This window comes from Drosophila simulans, chromosome X (assembly GCF_016746395.2).
Source record: "Drosophila simulans strain w501 chromosome X, Prin_Dsim_3.1, whole genome shotgun sequence".
Lineage (NCBI taxonomy): Eukaryota > Metazoa > Arthropoda > Insecta > Diptera > Drosophilidae > Drosophila > Drosophila simulans.
The window spans coordinates 16,754,278-16,775,223 of record NC_052525.2 but is presented as its reverse complement, the minus strand read 5'-3'; the positions used below and the strand labels follow the sequence as shown (position 1 = coordinate 16,775,223).

At 39.2% G+C, this 20,946-nt stretch overlaps 1 protein-coding gene and 1 long non-coding RNA gene across 3 annotated transcripts; one reads left to right on the top strand and one right to left on the bottom strand.

Moving 5' to 3' along the window:
- Positions 1–370: 370 nt before the first annotated feature.
- Positions 371–20,603, top strand: LOC6726265 (plastin-1). Of its 2 annotated transcripts, none has more exons than XM_016172438.3 (5): positions 371–1,022; positions 17,321–18,431; positions 18,767–19,045; positions 19,111–19,364; positions 19,425–20,603. In XM_016172438.3, the coding sequence occupies exons 1-5, from the start codon at positions 948–950 to the stop codon at positions 19,626–19,628; spliced, it is 1,923 nt and encodes a 640-aa protein (XP_016039776.1). In that variant the 5' UTR covers positions 371–947; the 3' UTR covers positions 19,629–20,603. The 2 variants fall into 2 exon arrangements, with proteins under 2 accessions (XP_016039776.1, XP_016039775.1); XM_016172437.3 differs by lacking the exon at positions 371–1,022 and adding an exon at positions 14,727–15,138.
- On the bottom strand, positions 16,775–17,325 carry LOC123327329. Its single transcript, XR_006542023.1, has 2 exons — positions 16,993–17,325; positions 16,775–16,903 (listed from the first exon to the last, which is right to left on the bottom strand). It is a non-coding gene; the product is annotated as an uncharacterized LOC123327329 (long non-coding RNA).
- Positions 20,604–20,946: the final 343 nt, after the last annotated feature.

The following is a 20,946-nucleotide window of genomic DNA, read 5'->3' as shown; positions in this document are numbered from 1 at the left end:
AAAATGAAAATTCAATTACGTTAGCGATATGAAAAATCTTTTTTAAATTTACCACCTAATAAAGAAAAAATAACTAAATAGAAAAAGTCCCCATGATTCAAATTCCACCGTTCTTCCATATCTAACTCACCGACGAAAATTTGACGCACATGTAAGATGTAAAAAAGGAACTTGCGCACAAATCTTATCATAAACAGCTTTAAGCTTTTTTCAAATTCTCCACCCAGCTTAAATTTACTTAACTTAAACTTGAATATGAACAATATGATGTCTACTATGAGAATTGCATTAAAAGGTATTTATATTTTAGCGAAAATTTAAGTTCAAATAGAATACTGTGTTTTGGGACTATCGCGGTGAGTACTACCGTATATTTGTAGGATTTCAAATCCAAAAACGGGCACACTGTTTTCGCTCCGTTGTCTTCTTTCATTTCTCACAATACAACCTGCAATTTAGTTTTCTGTTTGTTGTTAAACATCTAACAAAAGCGCTTCGCACGCACAGCAAACCGGTCGATTCCGAATTCAGACGTGCTAAATAACGTTTGAAAACAAAATTTGCTCGGTTGAAGTTGTAAATAACAACACGGAGGCTTTAAATCTGGATTCATCTTTTTTTTTTTGGTAAAAACCAGTAACAAACAAAACCAGCAACGAAAGTGTGTGGGTGAAAAGTTAAGAAAAAAGTAAAAGAAGTTTAAGAATATTAGCACAGAAACGCACAAATACATAGATACGTATAGGAAAAGGAGCGCGCGGTAAAACAAAAAAGAAGAGGAGCAAAAAGAAGAAAAACGCCGACTGCGAAAACGGCGACAAAGTGAAATTGATTATAAACGGAAATTTATTTAAAATAATTACCAATCAGCGGCGTCAGTTATAAATAATTAAGAAAGTCAAGAAGAAAAGCAGCAGCAGCACACCACACACACATAGGCAGCGAAAATGGCAACACTTAACAAATTCACAAAAACGCTGTCCATTGATGAAAAGGCGGAGATCAAGGAGAAATTCATAGAGGTGAGATGACAAAAAAGCAACAAAACGAAATGGTTGTTAGCAATGGCAACAGCAAACGGCAGCAGCAACATTCAATCAATAAGAGTAATATGTGGCAAATTGTTGAAATTCAAATTGAATGACTCACACACACACGCACGCATGAGGCGCAGGAAGAAAACCGTTAAGCGGTGCATGTGGGCGTCGGCGTTGACAATGGGGAGCAGCGACGCTGACGCCGACGCCGACTGAGCAGCCGGCAGCGCGGCTGGCCTTCAACAGTGCAAAGCAACCCCCCATGAAGTGGACTTAAGCGAAGAAGAAGCAGTGGCGGGGGAAGCAGGAGCAGGAGAAGAACAGAGGCGGACCTTGAAGGGGTCTTAGTTAAATTGGGAATTGTAAAACGAATGCCAGATCATAAAAGCGTGAGCGGCCCTAAATATAATCAGCTGACTTCATGAATTTGTGTTTATGTGGCTGCTGACAAGAAAGTTGTGGAAGAGAAGAGGAAATCGTAAAAGAACAGAGTTCATATTTTGCATTACACTTAAGAAAGTAACTGAGTCCTTTAACCCTTCAAAATCCCCCCTCGATCCACCACTGGAAAAGACCGTGAAAAGAAGCAGAGACAAGCATCGCTAGCTAACGGTTAATGCGCTGCGCCCGCTGCTGCATATGCCAGTGCGAGGGAGAGGGGCGCGTGCGTGGATGTGGGTGGGAGGGGGCAGCAGATGAGCAAACAAGTTTCCCTTTCCCGCATCTCTTATCTCTCGCTCTTCGCACAGTGGAGAGTCGTTATCAAGAATACGAGAAACAAGAGGAAAAACAACTTACTTTAATTCGTACTATAGAGAGAATTTTGTTTTTGATTTCTATATGTGTATTGTGTAAACTGGAATGCAAAAGCTTTTGACGAATATTGCACTTTTCAAACTGTCCATGTACCATAAAAATGAAAAAAGATAAACCAAGCAATCACTAAATTCCACTGTAGACACATTACTTTGTCTTGTCACCGCCTTGATAAAGTATGCAAATATTTCTTATCGTGCATCGAGAATTTCCCTTGAATGTTTACAGAAGAAAACACTTTTTTGTCTTAGTTTTTGGGTGGAGCCCTCTGCAACTGCAAAACCCAAAACGAAATCATTACGAGTATAAGAGCAGCGCATGCGTGGAGAAACGCAAGTTCAATGCCGCAGTCGGCGTCGCTGCCCATCCCCCATAGTGACTAATGCTAAAAGCAATCTAAAAAATAACACAACAATGTTGACACCGACCAACCAACCATCATCTTTCACTTGACGAACGAATCTTTCTTGCGAATTTCGCGAGAATAATATTTGGGCAAGGCCAGCGGTATAGAGTTTAGCGTATAACGTGCATTTATTTCCATACCATGACACCACGTAAAAGTCGCTCTGCTGCCACCCCTTTTTTTGGTGGGGTTCGCAGGGGGGCGGGGTGGAATAGCATGGAAAACCAGTTTCTGCTTAAACTAAAAATAAATATAAAAATCACAGGCCAGGGCACATATATACAAGCCCCGTCACCGGGAGAGCGTGAAAAACTACGTCTCAGCTCGGTCGCAGCTTCAATTCAGATTCAGATATCTGCTCTCAAACGCAAGACAAGTCGCACAGTGGGTCGCAAGCGGTTGGCCCACGAAATGAATTCAAAAATCTTACATCGGTACTTCCAGTCTTTGAAACTCGACAAATAGCACGGGTTTATTTGGTGTTATTCAACATCTTTCACTGGTCAGTCTTATTATTACTTTGTTACATTTATAGTTTTGAGCATTGCTATTCATTATAGATATAGACTGTCACAAGCAACATTCTATACCCACAATTCGCAGTTTTCGGCACACTGTGCATTCGTCACCTTGGTTCAGGGGGCAACAGGAGTCGAGCAATTTTCGTTCAATTTTATGCACACACTTAATAGTTTACAATTGTTTCTTGCTGATTTTCGCTCGCCCGACTGTTTGAATCCCGCTCTGCATTTGGCATTTGGCTTTTCGCTGAGCTCGTAATTCCCGGCAATTCCGAAACCAAAAATAAGGAATATAATAAACGCCCACGCTGCAATTGCTTCGAGTGCAGGCCATAAAATCCGTATATGCTGGAAGGCATTAAAAAACCTTGCTTGATTGCAACTGCCAACGAAAACGGAATGCAGGCAAAAAAAATATCTAATCATGTTTTAAAAATCCCCCTTAAATATATTGAATCTCATTGAAAAATTCGCATTACTAAAGAACACCACTTTTTATCTCAGTGTACCATTTAAGTCGACTGCCGTCGCACGCGTCTTTGGCCGTTAATCGGTCGAACAATGTGGGTCCATTGTGCTCGGAATAGATCTGCGTGGCCAACAGAACGATTTGCAAGAAGCTGATTCCAAACGAGATCAGGATAAACACTACTGAACCAGGCACATACATACAATGGGTGGGAGTTGTGTGGGCGGGGAACAATCGCTGCACTGATTGACACTTGAAAGCTGAAATCTGTTTTCGTTGTTCCACTATTGTTGTTGGATGCTGCGATGACTAATACCGAATGCCTCAGCTCAAAAAAAAAATTGTACAATTCAAAATGAACAATTCCGCGCTCTTTTTATTCACTCAATGAAGTCTGATATTAAAACTATGGTAAACAAACTTGTTTATCCCACGGGGACTTTATTTAATATTGTTAAAATTGCTAGCGGGTGACTAATTACAAATTAGGCAACACAGCGGTTTCCCCTTCCATATTAGGGTGATAAACTAATCGTTATTGTTCAGTAGCTATATGGCGATGTAAATTTGAATTAAATATAAGTTATATTATATTATATAAACGTAAAAGTATTATGGTTCAGAGTATTGAGAATCCGGATTCAGGATGATTGCCTATCGCATCTGAGTGGCACATTGTTGCCATTTGCTCTTGTCAAGCAGCAAGACAGTGTTGCCACACCCACATACAAAGCGCTGCTTTTGTTTGTCTTTCGTTTTCGTCTCTGGTTTCTGTGTTTCTTTCCCATTCTTCCAGTGTTTTTGTTTCTGTTTCGGTTTCTGCTTCTGCGTGGGAGTGTCAGTGTTAATTGCCGCAAAGCCCCGCATTTTGAGTGCCCCGATGTGAAGGAGATATGCAATGTGTTTTTATGGTTTATCGAGCTTGCATACTTGATAAACAATGACGGTAAAAATTAAAGCATTTCGATGAATACATTAGTACGCTATTTTTAGCAGATTTATGAGTAAGCCCCATTGAGAGTCCAAATCTTTTGGCATTAAACTGCAGTTATGCTCGGCACGACAAGTGGAATTAGCCTAGCTTTTGCATATCAAGTAATGCCGTGCGATAGTGCAACTACGGTTTTTTAATCCCCCCCATCCAACCCATTCCACCCACTTTTTCAGTGTGTCGCGACCTCGACAACAAAGGCAGCATTACATCAACATCAGCAGCAACAATAAAAAGCATACACACAAATAAACAGCAACAATACAACGCGCGCTGATTAAACGTGAGTCAACGTTCAGCATTCGAAACATGTTAATCAGCATTGTTTGATAGATACTCATACCGCTTTATGCATAAGACCCCCAAAAGTATCCACAAAGTACCCAAGTGCCCCCTCCTTTGACCCCGCTGCTGCCATGGAGGTCGAAGTGGGCTATAAGAAGTGGCTGTTCGAATCGAATCGAATACACAGGCAAGGGAAATCAATTGAACAAAAATTAATAATGCGCCCATGCCTATGCCGATGTTGGCGATAATAATGATGATATGCTAGATAGTTGTTTACCGTTGCACGGCCGTAAAAAAGACCACCAATAGATACTTTACGAGCGCACACCCCACAAAAGTGGAAACATATTCTATATTATATTCATTTCAGCACAAAAACATACGTGTTTATCCAGTGCATTTTTGAGATACAATTAAAGCAATAACGACTTTAACAAAGCAAAATACCACTGATCTACTAAATAATGTTGAACTCTGTGATGATGCTATAATATAAATATTTACCCAAATATTATCATTTTGCATTTCTTTCATGAATTAGGTTCAAATTGTCTTATTTTATATAACTTGTTTGGTTTAAATCTTTTGATTATACTAGATAATCGATCTTATGTAGTTATCCTTGTATTGAAAGAATACTAAACAACTTTTCAGCCTTCTGAAATCTTTAAAATCATACCATATCCCATTTTTACGATCACTACCGATTTCTGAAGATTGAAAATCATATCGTACCCATTACTGAAGGTTGCAAATCATACAAAACGCATGCTCAAGCTTGAAAAAACATACCCATTGTAATGACTCATTGCACCACGCTGCATCAAAGTTCGAATATACTTCGAATAAGAATAACCCCAAGAAAGAAACACTGTTCAAAACTTTTGTCGCCTGGCGTGTCAATCGGTGTCAGTGCGTTACTTTTCGTTTCTCTTGGCGTTGTTGTGGTTTTTTTTTTCGTATCTGTTGCTGTTTTTCTGGTTGTTTGCCGGTCGTTGTTCGCATTCAACTTGGGCTTCGTTGTCGTTTTTAATACTTTTTTTTCGACGTTGTCGCAGTCAATTGAAATTTGTAACACGTAGAGTAATCTTTGAGTCTTCGCTTGTCTGCGATTACTCGCAACTTTGAGTGTAGTAAATATTTATGTAGAAATTGCAGTGTGTCCAGCCAACGCACGCACAAAAAAAAAAGCTGTTAAGTAATTTGTATAATCAGCAGTGACACATATCCGCCAACTAGACGGAGAGTCCCTCGCCAAGTTGTGGGCGTGGACCGGAGAAGACAGTAAAATAATAGTAATGCTGGTTGAGGTCGAGGGCTTTATTAGATGGTCGCATGTAAAGCGTCATCAAATAAAATTGAAGTCTTCTAAGTCATCACAAATAATTTAAATATTAGCTAATAAAACAAATACGAAAACTTAGAAATATATCTTTGAGAAATCATAATGCATGATATGAGTTTCTTACCAAACAATACATTTTATCCGATATACAGCTTATTTACTATATCTAAATATACTTTGAATTTCCCAAAAATGAAGAACAGATTACGTTTTTATAAAAGTTTTTAGATTAACTTTATTATCTGACCTGAGAGTAATTTTTTTATTTTTTGTTACTATTTTCTTATCCTCCACTATATGTACGTAAAAATGTCAGATCCGCTTCCTTTTGCCACAGAGACCCGCCCTGCCGACTGATTACACTTTCGCGAGTGATATATAATATGGGTATTAGTCAGGGGCGAGGATAAATTACCAGGGCTGAGTCATAAAAGCCACTCGCCAATTAGGCGAGCGAACACCCTCAATGGATTGAAACAGACGCCACAGCATATCGTATGAAACAGTCATTGATAAATTAAGTGGGCTTGAATTTAAGTTTCGCTTTCTTTTAAAGGACCTATTTATATGTCACTCAAAAACTGGAATAAAACACTACAGAGCATTAAAGAGATTCTTGCAAATATAATATTTTAACTATTCTATGTTCCTTCCCAAATTGATCTTCCTTGAATTAATGTTCTTTTCTGAATTTTTCCAACATAAGAGTTAATTTTTTTCAGTGCCCTGCTTATTGAAGTGCATCGCATTGTGGCCACTCAATTGTGCCGCTAAAGAAGCGTTTAGTTCGGCTAATGAACTAGTTCCCCGCGCTCCGTTGTGGGTGTTAATTGTATTGGCCGCGCCCCAATGATTTCCCACAGCAAACAAAACAGTGTTTCGTCAAGTGTATAGAGCACGCGACTACCACTACGAGCGATCTGTGAAAGTCAACGCTGCACTTCATTATGACAAATTTACAGTTAATCAGCGACACAAAAAGCACTGTGGAAAATGGGCAGTGGGAATATGTGGAAAAAGGGGGAAAGGCAAGTAGTAACACTCCGGTAAATATTGGAAATGAGCCACTAAATCATCCGTGTCTCTATTTACAATACCCGTATCCATATCCATATCTCCCGTTTTTCCCTCTCCCTCTTCCTGCCTCTTTCTTTCTGACAAGTGCCAAGTGAAAACCGAAAATGGCAAAAACTGATAAAAAGAAATGACAAACAATCCGACGCTGCCCCCAAAAGGTAACCGGCCAGAGTTCAACAAACCCGGCACGCAAAAAAACAATTCGAAAACAACGAGGGAAGGCGCCCAAAAATGGTATCCGGGATTTGAATACCCTTAAGGAGAGAATTCCATTAGAATTGGTCATCTATTCGAAGTACATCATATCTCTGCATCGATTGACAAATTGTACCTTGTGGATTAAGAGTTATTTTATGTTAGTTATTACACATAGCAAACAAGTTGTATAAATAAAATTACTCCAAGCAAGGGTATTAAAACGAAAGGAAATGCAGTGCGTCAACTGGAGAAAAAGGACAACCAAATAAGCTAGAGAAAAAGTTGTAAAGTGAGGGAGAGGTTGTCTTGATGCAGCTGCAACTTATCGCACATAAAATGCAATCAACGCATTACGAACACTTTCACTCTTGATAGCCATGCACAGTGTAACTATGCGGATTTCCAAAATGATATAATACTGTCATTTTACACAAGTGTCTTTTCACAGTTTGGTGAGCAATTTGTGTTGATTTAATACGCAAATTCTGAAAACGACATTTTAAATGGCTCTCAAATAATTCCCAACATTCGATTTGTTTGCTTCCCAATCACGTAACACTTACGTGTTCCATGGACTTTATAAGCACACAATCTTCGTATCGAATGATATCATCGCTGTTTGATCACGACCCACTGTGCGGCACGACTTTTGATGGACACTGTGTGCCGGTTGTATGTTCGGGTATTCAAAACTCTTTGGCATGTGCATTAAAATGACAAAGAAATTAAAAAAGAAATAAATAAAGAAAGCGTTTTTAGCGCTAAGTGCCCGGAGTAGCCTGCACTCAAAATGCACTTGAGGGCCCCAAACAATGTTGATAAAAGCCAAGCTGCAGCAACATCCCCAAGAATAATATATTCGGAAAAGACAATAATAAGTGTTGTTTTTTGTGTGAATGGGAGCACACCAGTAAAAGCAGGAAAAAAAATGCCGGGAGAGAAAAAACAGCAGCAGCCGAAAGACCTAATAAACGCAGCCAAATGAATTATGTGCCTGCCCATCAACTTTTGAAAACAGCAACATGCAATGCAACAAAGGCGGCACACACTTGCGCCCAAGATAATAGCATCCATAGAGCCATAAATCGTGGAATAGGAAAGGCATTAAACTGCAGTTATGCTCGATTTTACACCTTTCCTATTCCACGATTTATGGCTCTATGGATGCTATTATCTTGGGCGCAAGTGTGTGCCGCCTTTGTTGCATTGCATGTTGCTGTTTTCAAAAGTTGATGGGCAGGCACATAATTCATTTGGCTGCGTTTATTAGGTCTTTCGGCTGCTGCTGTTTTTTCTCTCCCGGCATTTTTTTTCCTGCTTTTACTGGTGTGCTCCCATTCACACAAAAAACAACACTTATTATTGTCTTTTCCGAATATATTATTCTTGGGGATGTTGCTGCAGCTTGGCTTTTATCAACATTGTTTGGGGCCCTCAAGTGCATTTTGAGTGCAGGCTACTCCGGGCACTTAGCGCTAAAAACGCTTTCTTTATTTATTTCTTTTTTAATTTCTTTGTCATTTTAATGCACATGCCAAAGAGTTTTGAATACCCGAACATACAACCGGCACACAGTGTCCATCAAAAGTCGTGCCGCACAGTGGGTCGTGATCAAACAGCGATGATATCATTCGATACGAAGATTGTGTGCTTATAAAGTCCATGGAACACGTAAGTGTTACGTGATTGGGAAGCAAACAAATCGAATGTTGGGAATTATTTGAGAGCCATTTAAAATGTCGTTTTCAGAATTTGCGTATTAAATCAACACAAATTGCTCACCAAACTGTGAAAAGACACTTGTGTAAAATGACAGTATTATATCATTTTGGAAATCCGCATAGTTACACTGTGCATGGCTATCAAGAGTGAAAGTGTTCGTAATGCGTTGATTGCATTTTATGTGCGATAAGTTGCAGCTGCATCAAGACAACCTCTCCCTCACTTTACAACTTTTTCTCTAGCTTATTTGGTTGTCCTTTTTCTCCAGTTGACGCACTGCATTTCCTTTCGTTTTAATACCCTTGCTTGGAGTAATTTTATTTATACAACTTGTTTGCTATGTGTAATAACTAACATAAAATAACTCTTAATCCACAAGGTACAATTTGTCAATCGATGCAGAGATATGATGTACTTCGAATAGATGACCAATTCTAATGGAATTCTCTCCTTAAGGGTATTCAAATCCCGGATACCATTTTTGGGCGCCTTCCCTCGTTGTTTTCGAATTGTTTTTTTGCGTGCCGGGTTTGTTGAACTCTGGCCGGTTACCTTTTGGGGGCAGCGTCGGATTGTTTGTCATTTCTTTTTATCAGTTTTTGCCATTTTCGGTTTTCACTTGGCACTTGTCAGAAAGAAAGAGGCAGGAAGAGGGAGAGGGAAAAACGGGAGATATGGATATGGATACGGGTATTGTAAATAGAGACACGGATGATTTAGTGGCTCATTTCCAATATTTACCGGAGTGTTACTACTTGCCTTTCCCCCTTTTTCCACATATTCCCACTGCCCATTTTCCACAGTGCTTTTTGTGTCGCTGATTAACTGTAAATTTGTCATAATGAAGTGCAGCGTTGACTTTCACAGATCGCTCGTAGTGGTAGTCGCGTGCTCTATACACTTGACGAAACACTGTTTTGTTTGCTGTGGGAAATCATTGGGGCGCGGCCAATACAATTAACACCCACAACGGAGCGCGGGGAACTAGTTCATTAGCCGAACTAAACGCTTCTTTAGCGGCACAATTGAGTGGCCACAATGCGATGCACTTCAATAAGCAGGGCACTGAAAAAAATTAACTCTTATGTTGGAAAAATTCAGAAAAGAACATTAATTCAAGGAAGATCAATTTGGGAAGGAACATAGAATAGTTAAAATATTATATTTGCAAGAATCTCTTTAATGCTCTGTAGTGTTTTATTCCAGTTTTTGAGTGACATATAAATAGGTCCTTTAAAAGAAAGCGAAACTTAAATTCAAGCCCACTTAATTTATCAATGACTGTTTCATACGATATGCTGTGGCGTCTGTTTCAATCCATTGAGGGTGTTCGCTCGCCTAATTGGCGAGTGGCTTTTATGACTCAGCCCTGGTAATTTATCCTCGCCCCTGACTAATACCCATATTATATATCACTCGCGAAAGTGTAATCAGTCGGCAGGGCGGGTCTCTGTGGCAAAAGGAAGCGGATCTGACATTTTTACGTACATATAGTGGAGGATAAGAAAATAGTAACAAAAAATAAAAAAATTACTCTCAGGTCAGATAATAAAGTTAATCTAAAAACTTTTATAAAAACGTAATCTGTTCTTCATTTTTGGGAAATTCAAAGTATATTTAGATATAGTAAATAAGCTGTATATCGGATAAAATGTATTGTTTGGTAAGAAACTCATATCATGCATTATGATTTCTCAAAGATATATTTCTAAGTTTTCGTATTTGTTTTATTAGCTAATATTTAAATTATTTGTGATGACTTAGAAGACTTCAATTTTATTTGATGACGCTTTACATGCGACCATCTAATAAAGCCCTCGACCTCAACCAGCATTACTATTATTTTACTGTCTTCTCCGGTCCACGCCCACAACTTGGCGAGGGACTCTCCGTCTAGTTGGCGGATATGTGTCACTGCTGATTATACAAATTACTTAACAGCTTTTTTTTTTGTGCGTGCGTTGGCTGGACACACTGCAATTTCTACATAAATATTTACTACACTCAAAGTTGCGAGTAATCGCAGACAAGCGAAGACTCAAAGATTACTCTACGTGTTACAAATTTCAATTGACTGCGACAACGTCGAAAAAAAAGTATTAAAAACGACAACGAAGCCCAAGTTGAATGCGAACAACGACCGGCAAACAACCAGAAAAACAGCAACAGATACGAAAAAAAAAACCACAACAACGCCAAGAGAAACGAAAAGTAACGCACTGACACCGATTGACACGCCAGGCGACAAAAGTTTTGAACAGTGTTTCTTTCTTGGGGTTATTCTTATTCGAAGTATATTCGAACTTTGATGCAGCGTGGTGCAATGAGTCATTACAATGGGTATGTTTTTTCAAGCTTGAGCATGCGTTTTGTATGATTTGCAACCTTCAGTAATGGGTACGATATGATTTTCAATCTTCAGAAATCGGTAGTGATCGTAAAAATGGGATATGGTATGATTTTAAAGATTTCAGAAGGCTGAAAAGTTGTTTAGTATTCTTTCAATACAAGGATAACTACATAAGATCGATTATCTAGTATAATCAAAAGATTTAAACCAAACAAGTTATATAAAATAAGACAATTTGAACCTAATTCATGAAAGAAATGCAAAATGATAATATTTGGGTAAATATTTATATTATAGCATCATCACAGAGTTCAACATTATTTAGTAGATCAGTGGTATTTTGCTTTGTTAAAGTCGTTATTGCTTTAATTGTATCTCAAAAATGCACTGGATAAACACGTATGTTTTTGTGCTGAAATGAATATAATATAGAATATGTTTCCACTTTTGTGGGGTGTGCGCTCGTAAAGTATCTATTGGTGGTCTTTTTTACGGCCGTGCAACGGTAAACAACTATCTAGCATATCATCATTATTATCGCCAACATCGGCATAGGCATGGGCGCATTATTAATTTTTGTTCAATTGATTTCCCTTGCCTGTGTATTCGATTCGATTCGAACAGCCACTTCTTATAGCCCACTTCGACCTCCATGGCAGCAGCGGGGTCAAAGGAGGGGGCACTTGGGTACTTTGTGGATACTTTTGGGGGTCTTATGCATAAAGCGGTATGAGTATCTATCAAACAATGCTGATTAACATGTTTCGAATGCTGAACGTTGACTCACGTTTAATCAGCGCGCGTTGTATTGTTGCTGTTTATTTGTGTGTATGCTTTTTATTGTTGCTGCTGATGTTGATGTAATGCTGCCTTTGTTGTCGAGGTCGCGACACACTGAAAAAGTGGGTGGAATGGGTTGGATGGGGGGGATTAAAAAACCGTAGTTGCACTATCGCACGGCATTACTTGATATGCAAAAGCTAGGCTAATTCCACTTGTCGTGCCGGGCATACGAAATGACAGTTTTTGGACTCGAAAACCGGTTCAACGAAAGCGAAACAACTGGCACAAATACTTGATGTTTTCCGTTTTCTCGGCCAGGTGACATCTACAATTACGTCACTCAAACAATTTCCCCCTAAAAGCCGCGGCAAACAAAACTTTAAAAACTATAAAGACCGCATAGCATATTGTTATTGCTTCTTTCTCGAATTTTTTGCCGCTGCTAATGAACTTCATTTGCTGTAAATTGCCTTTAAATGACAGTGACTAAGCTCCGAATAGCGGCGCAAACATTAACGCTCGAAAAAAAATAAAAACAACAAACTGAAAAAATAAACAAAAATATACAAGGAAAAACGTTCATTAACAAAAATTTCGCGCGTTGTTTGTCATAATTATGATTGCCGCCTAGGTTCTCTTCTGGGTTAAAAAAAAAAAGAAATCTTACACTTGGACAAATAAAACTAGCTATTAGATAAAAACGTTTTTAATATATGACTTTTTTTCAGGATCTCAAGCATATCTATAATAACATAATCTTTTTGGGAAAACTACATATAAGTATATGAAATATAAACAACTTGCTGTTTAATGGCCTTTTCTTCGAGTGTACATACATAGGTGAAGGGTTGGCAAACATCGGTGACACCAAAAGTGAACCCGTAGAAAGTTGCTTGGGGTCAGGCGTGTGCGGTTCTGGTGTTTGATTTCTTACTGCCACTAAAGAAGATACTTCAAAGTGGCTTTTAACAAATTCAAATATGTAAATGAACGCGTTCAATTCAATGAAATGGAGGGCGTACCACAGGTGCTAATTAAGTGCAATATATTTTTGAATTGAAGTACAAAAAACTCATCTTATGAGGTAAATATTTGTTAAGTTATTGCAGTCAATTTGGAGTAATTATCGAGGGAAAACACTAAACTATTTAAAAAGGTTAACGACCGATAGATTTACATACATATATCAAATAGAGTTATTATAAATATATATGTACTTAGTACAACATTTTCGAAGAATGCATTTCAACCAATCTGATAGCATTAACTATATGACTAAGCCGAGCTGCTCTTGCTCAAAGTTGTGGATTGTATTATGTAACAAAAACTGTTTTATAATAAAAGATGCGTTTGCTCAGCTGCGTTTATTCTCTTTGATCCGATATATCGGTCGATCGAGGAGTGGCGACACTTACAAGCTAACAAAAAAAGCCTTTGTATGTCCAGCGATTAGTCATCGCGAGTAACTGATCGATAATACTACTGGCCACTGTGCATAACTACACTGGAGAAAAATGTGCTCTTAGACTATTCGATTTTTATTATCAGCAAAGCGTATTCTTTAAAGATATTTTGGCAGTCTTTGACGACTTTTTACACTATTGACAACCACGTAGCGAAAAGAAGTCATCTGTACACAAGATCCTTAAAAGTTTTACGTTAACCCCCTTGTTTTTTATGTTCAAAGGAAGTCCTAAACGTTTATTGTCGCATTTCCTTGTCTTATCGCGCTTCGAACTTTTATTATCTTGGCTGGAATTAGATTTATGTTGTACAAGTTATAACCTAACCGAAATGACAATTGCCACATAATTCCCTCGCTGATACAATGGCTATTAAAAAACCAATTACGTTTAAATACCGTGTTCCTCTCTCAGGTACTTTTTACTCTCATTTTTCCCATTATCTCTCTACAAGTTCACCCGCCAAGTGGTATTGCATTTAATCGAAAACTTTTCGATGCGTAAGCAATTTGTTGAAAGCGATTTCGGACTTTTGAGACTGTTGCGAATAGGGTTGCCACGTCACGGCAGAGACCGGAAATTGACAAGTGAATCAATGGAAATTTAAACTATAAGTAGTGTTTACATTCATTTATACCAGCCGAGGATTCATACAGCTTGCCCAATTCCTTACAAGCTGAATCACTTGTTCTACGTCACGTTTGTACATTCATGGTGTACGGTTTAATGATATATTCAAATGTAAAAAATTATAAACAAATAAGAGATTAGGAAAAGTATTTTAAATTATGCTGCAATAAACAATGGTATGTTTTAATCACCCTGCATTCTAAGGCGATTTGGCAACCCTGCTGTATTGTTGAACCTGAGAAAGAGCGAAAGAGAGTGGATAGTATCAATAAAAGAAATAAAGTAAGGAGGAGACTGGATCTTATCCATTCCAGGAGAAAATTAAATTATGTACCTAACAACGTTTCTTTATAGATGATTTCTGCACATTTACTGAACCTTTTACTTTGCAGTTTTTGAAACTAAGTAACTTTTTATCGTAGCTTTTTTTAGCGATATAGGATGACGCGTTTTCTAAAGGTGTTATTCTGCCTCTCTTTTCACGGCTTCTCCCCTCTTTTACTCTCTCATTTACTGATAAGGGTTCGTTCGATTGGAGTGCTGTTTTTTGCCTCTGTTTTTTTTTTTTTTTTTCTGATAAAAGAAAAAGCATAAATAGTCCGTTCCACTGAACCACTCAATTAGTACTCAACAATAGCTCGTGGAAAGCGAATCAGCCAAAAAAGAAAGAAGAACGAAGAACGAGAAAGAAAGCAGGAGTAGTTACAAGAATTATTTAATTAAAGCTCGCATCCTTGGCTCTCTCTTCCGCTCTCTCGCGCCGACTTTCTTTCGCTCTCTCTCGATCAATTGGAGATCTCTTCCGCTCGGTGGTGCGCTCTTTCTGCCGCGTTTGTGCGTGTGTTGTGTACTTACTGTGTGCAAATCAATTAATTTTTTGTTGTTTGTTTGTTTTCGCAACGAAAACCAGAAGGAATATCGTAAATAATAAAATTAATTCCGCGTGCAAATATACATTGGAATAATGGCCGATATTCTCAACGTGGAGCAGCACCAAACGGTTCAGGAGTTCAAGCAGAATCTCGAGGAGCTCATTCCCAACGTAGGTGGCGCCACGATGTCGACTACAGTGGATAACCGCTAAAGCAAACAACTATACCATACAAGAATAAGCAATTAGGAACGCATAATAGGAAGATACCGCATTAAAGCATCTTTGAAAAATTTAATATGGATGTTAATTATCAAACTGCTCACAATTTAAAACATCGTTTATTAATTGAGAATCTTGAGTTGAACAGCCTTTAAAACATCAAATTTGAATTTTTTATTAGCCACAATTCACGTAATCACTCCGTCTCGATTTTGGTGTGTCTGTGTTTTTTTTTTTTCGCCCTCTTTAATTTTCTTCCCTATCAATTTTTCTCGGAGCACTTTATGGCTTTTTAATCGATAACACCGACAGGTGACACGCATACCAATGCCCAATGCCCATAAGAGGGGCCTTTACAGTGAACACCTCCGATAAAGAGCACGCGCTCCCAACTGACCCACTGCAGAACACCCCCCGAAAATATGGCGAAAATCAGAATCACTTCCGTTCGATGTCAGTCAAATGTTGGCCAAAAGAATATCCCAGCTATCAGTCCGCTTGATAGTCTCTCTTTTGGCCAAGGACAACACCCTCGTTGGCTTAACGGCTTTCCCCCCTAGAAAACCCGCGAACCACCTATCATATCATTACCATACACGTAATCGTGTGCTGCTTTCGATTTTTTATGTTCGCTTTTTGGCGCACAGAAATTTATCTTATCGACAAACAGCAAAAGCGGAGCAATCAACGCACCACTACTAAACCGAGTTACCAACCAGTGAGCCATAAATTCCACAGTCCAGTATATCAGCCGATCCAACTGGCCCTCTTCCCCTTGGATTTGTCCTATTTCGCACACCGAATATGGCGAAAATGTCGAACCTTTTATTATACCGTCCGGCTGAATACTTGGGTTTTCACCAATTTCGATATTAGGAAATCGCAACAATTTGGAGCAAAACTAACTTTGAGCATATTAAACTGGCTTAGTTGAGGACTAGGCTACAATATGATTTTATGTGAAAGATCAAACATATAAACTGGGAATATTTTCAAAACAAATTCCAAAAGTATTATATTTTATTCAAAAAAAGTACTTATACGACATTATTACAGATTAAAGTGTTATGTTTCCAAACAATTTAACATTAATAGTATTGAGTTAGGTTAGTTTGTCAGTAGGTTTAAAAAGATATTATACACTGCAACATAGATCAGCCAACGTTTTTCAATGCTATAATAGTTTTAAACAAACGGGTTCGCAATTGGTTAATTTTTCATTTTGTAACAACTTAAACCATAAACATAAATATTTGCCTTCGATGCCAACAATAAAAGCTTATCTAATCTAAAATATTTCAAGCATATTGACCAAAAATCGCGTTTAACCATTAAATATGACTAATAAATTTAAGTCAAGTTGTGAAACCCATATAATGATATATCGAATTGACTGGTCTGTTTAATTATATAGCTCTTATATGTAAATCTGTTAAAGGAATCCCAGCTGAATTAAAATCAGTATTTATTGTGGCCACCTCTTAGTCATTGAATTTTGCAAGAAATAATCAAGTAGTGTCCGAATCTCAAGTGTTTACATACTGATTCATTTTTTCAGGTTTTCACTTCTTTAGTTTTTTTTTTGTTGTATATTTTCTCTTATTTTCTGTGGCGCCCACTCACGCTTTTGAACTGCATAAATTGAAGCGAACAATTTTTCGATAATCAGCGAATATGTCAGTCAGGTGGAAGATAGGACCCCTCGAACTGGAAACTGAAAAATGGAAATTAAATTCGATAAGGCTGGCACACAGACAATATAGCGATAAGGTTGCTGGAGATGGAATATAGCATTTTGCATACCGAATTCCGCAGATAAAACAGGTGGAGGCACTGGAATGCGGCTGTGTGTTTGGCTTTCGGATTTGATTGATGACTCACAGATCGATCGTGGCAATAGGCGGCGGACAACTTACTCATGACCGGGGATTACTCATGGATATTTCCTCTACTCAATTTGTATTGGTGTGCCCCTTATTCATTTTGAGTTCCGAGAAGGCCAGAAATTGGGTTTATGCCTGAGAAAGGTCAATAATGTTTATGCCAATGTTAATGAAAACTGTCTAGATCTAATAGTTTTTGCACAATTGTTTTGAACCAATAGTAAGTAAAATCCCTCTCCTTTTTGCAGTTGGATGCCAACAAGGATGGCTTCATCGATCTGCACGAGCTAAAGGATGCCCTCAACCAGGTGGGCTTCAAGCTGGCCGGCTACCAGGTGCGCGAAATGATCGACGAGTACAAGGGCAAACAGCTGACTGCCTTCCAGGGCAAATTGAATCTGGAGGAGTTCGAGGCACTGTGCCTGGACCTGAAGAGCAAGGATGTGGCCAGCACATTCAAGACGGTCGTCTCCAAGAAGGAGAACTTGGAGACCCTGGGCGGCATGTCGAGCATTTCGTCGGAGGGCACCACCCATTCGGTGCGCCTCGAGGAGCAGCTGGCCTTCTCCGACTGGATCAACTCGAATCTGGGCCACGACAAGGATCTGCAGCATCTGCTGCCCATCGATAGCGAGGGCAAACGCTTGTATCTGAGCATCAAGGATGGTATTCTGCTGTGCAAAATCATCAACCACTCCTGCCCGGACACAATCGATGAGCGTGCGATCAACAAGAAGAACCTCACCGTCTACCGGGAGTTTGAGAACTTGACCCTGGCCTTGGTTTCCTCCCAGGCGATTGGATGCAACATCGTAAACATCGATGCCCACGATCTGGCCAAGGGCAAGCCACATCTGGTGCTGGGTCTTCTCTGGCAGATCATCCGCATCGGCCTGTTCAGCCACATCACCCTGGACAGCTGTCCGGGATTGGCTGGCCTACTCTTTGACAACGAACGTCTCGAGGATCTGATGAAGATGTCGCCAGAGGCCATCCTCCTGCGCTGGGTCAACCATCATTTGGAGCGCGCCGGCATCTCGAGGCGGTGCACCAACTTCCAGTCGGACATCGTCGATTCCGAGATCTATTCTCACTTGCTGAAGCAAATTGCCGGCAATGATGCGGATGTCAATCTGGATGCCCTGCGGGAATCCGATCTGCAGTCGCGCGCAGAGATCATGTTGCAGCAGGCCGCCAAGCTCAACTGCCGCAGCTTCCTCACGCCACAGGATGTCGTCAACGGCGTTTACAAACTCAATCTGGCCTTCGTGGCTAATCTGTTCAACAACCATCCGGGATTGGACAAGCCCGAGCAGATCGAGGGACTCGAGTCCATTGAGGAGACGCGCGAAGAGAAGAGTAAGTACTTAATATTTAGCCATACCTAAGATCATTACAAAATACCGCTGAAAGGATTTTATTTAATTGAAAATGAAACACAAGAAATCAAAGTTGACTGCCATTTATAGCATAATTAAAGCAATTATAAATATATATGCTTATCAATCAGCTTTGCACAGGAAGTGCACGCCATAAAAACAGAGAATTTTTAACTCTTAAGACCATTTATCACAAGAATATATATAAGAATATAATATGTTAACTTATGAGAATACGATTACTTAGAATACTTAGGTGTGATATACATATTCTGAATATATTTAACTTACACCAATCATTTCTATTTTTTCTAGCCTACCGCAACTGGATGAACTCGATGGGCGTGGCACCGCACGTGAACTGGCTTTACTCCGATTTGGCCGATGGTCTGGTCATATTCCAGCTGTTCGACGTCATCAAGCCGGGTATTGTCAACTGGAGCCGTGTGCACAAGCGTTTCAGCCCGCTGCGCAAGTTCATGGAGAAGCTGGAGAACTGCAACTACGCGGTGGATCTGGGCAAGCAGCTAAAATTCTCGCTGGTCGGAATCGCAGGCCAGGATCTAAACGATGGCAATGCAACGCTGACGTTGGGTAAGCATTGCTATTCTAATTGTATTTTTGGATGTTACTAATTCTGAACTACCTCATTGTTACAGCTCTCATCTGGCAGCTTATGCGCGCCTACACCCTGTCCATTCTGTCCCGCTTGGCCAACACTGGCAACCCCATCATCGAGAAGGAGATCGTCCAGTGGGTGAACAACCGACTGTCGGAGGCTGGCAAACAGTCGCAGCTGCGTAACTTCAACGACCCGGCCATCGCCGATGGCAAGATAGTGATCGATCTGATCGATGCCATCAAGGAGGGCAGCATTAACTACGAGTTGGTGCGCACTAGCGGAACACAGGAGGTGAGTCCTGACTATGTCATGAAATGTGGCAGGCTAAACTAACGCTTATTGATTCCGCAGGATAACCTGGCCAATGCCAAGTATGCCATCTCCATGGCTCGCAAGATTGGCGCCCGTGTCTACGCCCTGCCCGAGGACATCACCGAGGTGAAGCCGAAGATGGTGATGACCGTTTTCGCCTGCATGATGGCCCTCGACTATGTGCCCAACATGGACAGTGTGGACCAGAACAACCACAACAGCTCCGCCAGCAACAGCAATTAGGCGCTATAGCCACAACTCATTTATACATAAACAAAAGGATGGGATTTTGAAAGGGAAAAACAGAGTGGGAACTACGTAAATTTGTCGTATTCGCTAATTACTAATAACTCTATTCGATTGCGTTCCTTCCTGCGCTACCAATACATTTTTGTGTTTTTTTTTTTATTTCAATTACTTTTTGTAATTTTTTTATTATATATTTATATATTATATAATTGAGTATGAGTTTCCCCCTATTGTAATTAAGCAAACAGATTTTAGAGTGTCGCACATCTGTTTTCGAGCCCGGCGAGGTTTTTCTTTATTAGTTTTGTTTAACAATTGTTTAATTATACAACTGTAACCTTATTTTATAAATAGAGGTTTAGCTTTTTCCGCTTAAAATCCTTAAAAGAGAAGAATGGTGAAACAAGAGAAAGAAAAAAAGCGACTTGTGCAGGATTAAGAAAGAATTATAATATTAACATTGCGACGAAAACAATTAACTCTGTAATATATATACATATATATTTATATACGATTACGATATGCGTCTATATACATAACATATAAATTTACATAAATCGATATATTTTTCCATAAACGCGTTGCCTAAAGAAAGATAACGAACGAAGATCAGGAATGGGGAATATTCAGAAACAAAAGAAGTCGAGGAAAACAGAGTAACTAATTTTATATTTACTATACATTTTTTTGCAAGTAATCGTAAGCTGCCTTTGTTTATGTGTTTTTCCAACATGCGTGTTTGTTCAATTTCTTTTTACATATTTGTATAATTTTGCGTTTAAGTGCGTTAGAGCGAGGTGGCAATAGGTATCGCCAACACGGCGTAGAAAGAGAGGGCAACAAACATTTTTAGTGCAATGAGGCGACATACAAATCCAAGAGAAAAAAACGAATTAAGAAGAAGATGAAGTAATATTATATGCAGAATAAAAGTAAAACAATAAAGAAAATGAAAATACCAATATAAAAGACGTTTCACTTAATAAGTCATAATTCTGTGAAGTTATTAACATTAAGTCTTGGGAGTTATTTCCATGGCCCAGCACATTAATAGTTATTGTTCTGTCAATTCATACTCTTTGTGTCATAAACTTTTACGGAAACGTTGACAGGTCACCGGTTGTATCAACTTTGTTTTTTTTTTTTTTTTTTTGTAATATGAGAACATTTATGACTAATGCCTTACCCTGCACCTCTTATGTTTGCCAATGAAATTATCGTTTCCTGGAAGCAATCAAAGGCATATATGAAAGGCGAATAAGTTGCTGGCTAAGCGTGTATAAATCCTTATCGATACGGTCCCCTCTATGAG